We start from the raw sequence: 4449 nt of genomic DNA on the forward strand, positions 1-4449 counted from the left end.
CCGTCCCTGCCGTGGCCGCCGCCCCGCGCTCTGACATTTCTTCAGCTGACTCAGAGGGCCGCGGCCCAAATGCTCCTGTGTACGGGGAGCGACGCATCCGCTGTGTGGGGCCGGGAACATCTCGGTTCTGTTCCAGAACAGCCTCTTCCCGCCAAAGGACACGCTGTCCCCAGGGGGAACCGTTTCTCCTGTCCCCTCCCCAGCCCCAGGCAACCGCCGAGCCACTTTCTAGCTCTGTAAATTTGCCTGTTCTGCGTGTTTTACGTCAGTGGGATCCCACACCGTGGTGGTTTCGTGTGTGGTTTCTCTTACTCCGCCCGGCTTCCTCAAGCTCCACCCACGTTTCAGGAGGTGCTAGAACACCCTTCCTTTTTCGCGGCTGTATAATATTCGACAATGCAAACGGACCGCACTTTGCCCCTCCAGTCAGCATCACTGGACACAGGGTCACTTCTACCCCACGGCGGCTGTGGAACCAGCTGCTGTGAACGCTCGGAATAATTTTTTTTTTTGTCATGGGATGAACTCGGGACCTTGCACTTGCAAGGCAGGCCCAGTACCCAGCACACGTCTTGCCTGAATGGCCATCTCCAAATCTCTGGGAACGTGCCTCGCAGGGGCCAGTCAGGTTGCTCGCGATGGGCTGTGCTCTGGGTCCTGGACATTGCCCAAGGCCACGTGGGGAAGGCTCGGTCTCCATCTCGGAGCCACAGGAGCCGGTGGGGGCGTGGCCGGGAAGGGTGCATCAGAACCCGGCTCTCCCCTGTCTCCGTTTCCTGGTCCCCAGATGTGAGCGTCTTTCCTCCCCACGCCCCTCCGCATGATGTTCCTGGCTCGAAACAGCCGACCGTGGACGGAACCCCTGAGACCGTGGGCCCAGTAAACCTCTACGTTTACACCTTGTCAGTGTCAGGGTTCTGTCCCCGGCCCGGAGCTCCAGGGCCAAGGCCCAGGCGTGGGTGGCACCGGCTCCTCCCCGGGCCTGGCTCCCAGGCTCCTGTGTCCTCACACGCGCCCCTCCGTGTGTGTCTGCGTCTTCCCGGCCTCTCCTCTGAGGGACCCAGCCCTCTGCCCCGGGGACTCAGTTTACTTTCCAGCTCTTTAAGGCTCTCTCAGGCTGGCCCGGAGCTCACAGTGACGCTCCTGCCTCAGCCTCCTGAGTGCCAGGATGACAGGCGTGCGCCACCACGCACAGCAGAAAACACATTTTTCACTGACCAGGCCCTGAACTAGGAGGCGACCGACGGCAGGGACGCAGACAGCCCGGTCCTGGACGTCGGGGCCACGCGACCTGTACGTGCGGAAGCCCGGGGGGGGGGGACTCACCACGATCGTGTCGGCCCCGATGACCATGTCAGGGATGCGCAGATCCTTCTGGAAGAGAACGCGCCGACTGAGGCACGTCCATCCCAGCCTCCGCTTCTCTTGCGGTGCAGGCGATGGGGCTCCAGCTGAGGTAGATTTGGGCCCCAGATCATGCCTGAGGCAAGGCCAAAAGGGCTCTGATTCGCTCAGTGAGATTGGAGGAAAAGGAGGTGAAAACGACAAGAAAATCCCAGTGGAAATTTTCACCTCGAGGCCTGCAGCCATCCCAGCACTTGGGAGGCTGAGGCAGGAGGATCTCTGGGGTTCGAGGCCAGCCTAGGCTCCAAGTGATTTCAAGGCCAGCCTGGACTGCATGGTGAGAGCCTTTCTCAAAAAACCAAAGTAAGAGGGCCGGGGATTTAGCTCAGTGGGGCCACCTCCCGCCTCGCAAGCGCAGGGTCCCGAGTTTGATCCCCAGTACCAAACAGACACAGCCCGAGTGAGGCCCATCGGTTTCACGTCCCCAGGGGCTGTGCCACGGTCCTTGTCGTAGGACGGCGTTCCGTCGCAGCAGGGCCATGTTAGGGCCACGCTAAGTGAGTATGTTCTGCAATACCTCAAGGCAAGAGGCGAGGTACAGAAAGTCCATCTTCTGCAGGTCAGCTCCACTGTGTCAGATACCCTGTGACTTAGCACCGTGCACTGACAGAAAAGCTATGGAAATCCTTTCTTTGCCCTCTTTTTATTATATATGTAATATATTTTTTTTTCCGGTACGGGGAATTGAACTCAGTACCTTGCGCTTGCCAGGCAGGCACGGCGCCCCTGGAGCTACACCCCCAGCCCTTTTTCCTTGTTTTCATGGTAATGGAGATGAAACCCAAGGCCTTCACGCCGAGCTGTGTGTTCAGCCCTTTTTAGTCTTTATTTTGAGACGGGGTCTAAGTCGCTAAGCTGCCCAGGCTGGGTTTGAACTTTCGATCCTCCTGCCTCAGCCTCCCCGGGTGCGGGGTGGGGTGGGGACGACGCTATACATTCGCTGCATCACGAGCTGCCCTTCCGCGAGACATTGGCCCCAAGGGGCCTTGGCCAGCTCACAGGGGCCGCAAAGACGGCGATCCTTCCGCGCGTGACCCAGGTTAGTGTGCACGGCACGTGCGGCGGGCACAGGCAGGGACGGGCGTGCGCTTGCCTGGTGCAGCCGGGTGGCCACCTCCAGAGCCTTCTGCTTGGCCGTCTCCATGGCGTACGCGTAGGGGCTGGGGAAGGACGATTTGCTCAGCTTCTCCTTGAAGCGGGACGGAACCACCTCGAATCTGAGGCCCTGGAGCGGAAGGAAGGCGTGAGGGATCTGGGTGCAGGCAGGGAGGCTGCAACCCCTCGCCCGCTTTCCGCAGGCCTGGACCGGAAGTCTGCGCGGACTGCACCGGAAGGAGAGTCCTGCGTAAGCCAGCGAGACGCTGCTGCGTAGCTATGGCAACAGCAGCTACGGTAACTCATCCCCTAGGATACAATGTTACACGGCACGCAGCAGCCCTGATACATTGTATCCGGTGCTACTTCGTAGCCATAGTAACACATCAGCCACTCCCTCATCCTACGGCTCAGGGGCTGCCCCACAGCCAACGAAGGGCTCCATCGCTGGGCCGTAGGTCCGATTCACTATCCTAGCAAGGCACAGCTGTATCCTACGCGACATCTTAACGCAGGAACGGGCAGAACTTCAGGGAACTGGGGCGGGCTGTGTCCCTGCACCGACTTCCCACGGAGAACGAAGCCTTACGCCCTGCAACGTGGACTGACAGAAACTTTACAAAAAAAATACCCACCTAGCTAGTAACAGGCAAGCTACTCAGAATTTTCCATTCTAAGTGACAGACGGTACGATTGGGATTCTGCGTTACTTCGAAGTGTACCGCGACCCACGTGAGTTCTGGACCGGAAATGATCACACTGCATTAATCGTAATAGTACCTTATTTAGTGGGCACGGGATGCCAGAGCCTAACTTTACCTCCGAAGCCTCTGCGCTTCGTTAACGGTAACCGTGTATATACACCACATAGCAACAGAGAAACTATATTACTTCAATCTTCAGGGATCTTTATGTGCTAACTATAGTAGGACATTATTTAGTAGAACAGAATGACTGTAACTTTGTATCCACTAAGTAACAGTGCTGTGTTTTGTTTGTTTTGCTCTGGTTTGTTGAGACAGAGTCTTGCTACATAGTTCAGGCTGACCTGGAACTCACTAGGGAGCCCAGGCTGGCCTTGAACTCACAGCGATTCTCCTGCCTCAGCCTCCCAAGTGCAGGGATGACGGGCGTGCGTCACCACACCCGGCTCCATAGTGCTACAGTAATTGTAAGAGTACATTACTTGGTACCTCACGGCGAACCGATAAACTACATTCATTCTGTATGTTAGGAGCCCACAGTAGGCAGGAGCAGCGCCGGCCATGGTACTCGGTGCTGCCTGCTCACGGTCACTCCGCCCTAACGCTGCCTGCACGGTGCCCGGTCAGGCGCGGGACGTGGACGCTGCGTCCGGGAGGGAAGCTCCGCTCCCAGCCGATGCACAGAGTGATAAACGCGCTGTGCTCACCGCGCGCCTGCGGCCGGCCCCGAGCCCCGACGGCAGGACACGGCAGTGGCCGGCGCCCACAGGCCACCTGCACGACTGTCCCGGCCAGGAGGCCGGAGGCCGGCAGCCAGGGTCAATGGGGCCCTGAGGTCGGCGACCCCAACGACCCGGCCGTGACACTCAGGGGAAGGACAGGAAGGGGGGCTAGGGACGGCGCAGCGGCGGCCTACCCGAGGACTGCGTACCCAGGGACGGGGGTGCTTCCTCCTAGGAGTCCCCAGCCGTCCCGGGTCCTCGACCCCCGACCCTAGGTGTCCCCAGCCGTCCCGGGTCCCCGATCCTTGACCCTAGGATTCCCCACCTGTCCCGGGTGCCCGACCCCCGACCCCAGGTGTCCCCAGCCGTCCCGGGTGCCCGACCCCCGACCCTAGGAGTCCCCACCTGTCCCGGGTCCCCGATCCCCGACCCCAGGTGTCCCCAGCGGTCCCGGGTCCCTGATCCCCGACCCTAGGAGTCCCCAGCCGCCCGGGGGGACCGATCCCCATTTGGAACAAAGAAAA

General features: G+C 60.0%; 1 protein-coding gene across 1 annotated transcript in view; it reads right to left on the reverse strand.

Annotated features, from left to right (window-relative positions):
• The window catches only part of Asmtl (acetylserotonin O-methyltransferase like), a gene marked incomplete at its 3' end in the record, with an annotated part of 11630 nt that extends 8729 nt beyond the window's left edge, over nt 1-2901 (reverse strand). The window contains exons 1-3 of the mRNA XM_019204818.1: nt 2866-2901; nt 2498-2776; nt 1105-1374 (exon numbers count right to left, since the gene is read on the reverse strand). Of these exons, the coding sequence (XP_019060363.1) occupies nt 1105-1374; nt 2498-2776; nt 2866-2901 (585 nt within the window). The remainder of the gene's footprint in view (nt 1-1104; nt 1375-2497; nt 2777-2865) is intronic.
• Nucleotides 2902-4449: the final 1548 nt, after the last annotated feature.

The sequence above is a fragment of the Fukomys damarensis genome, unplaced genomic scaffold (genome assembly GCF_012274545.1).
Source record: "Fukomys damarensis isolate Sample0158 unplaced genomic scaffold, DMR_v1.0_HiC HiC_scaffold_39, whole genome shotgun sequence".
Taxonomy (NCBI): Eukaryota; Metazoa; Chordata; class Mammalia; order Rodentia; family Bathyergidae; genus Fukomys; species Fukomys damarensis.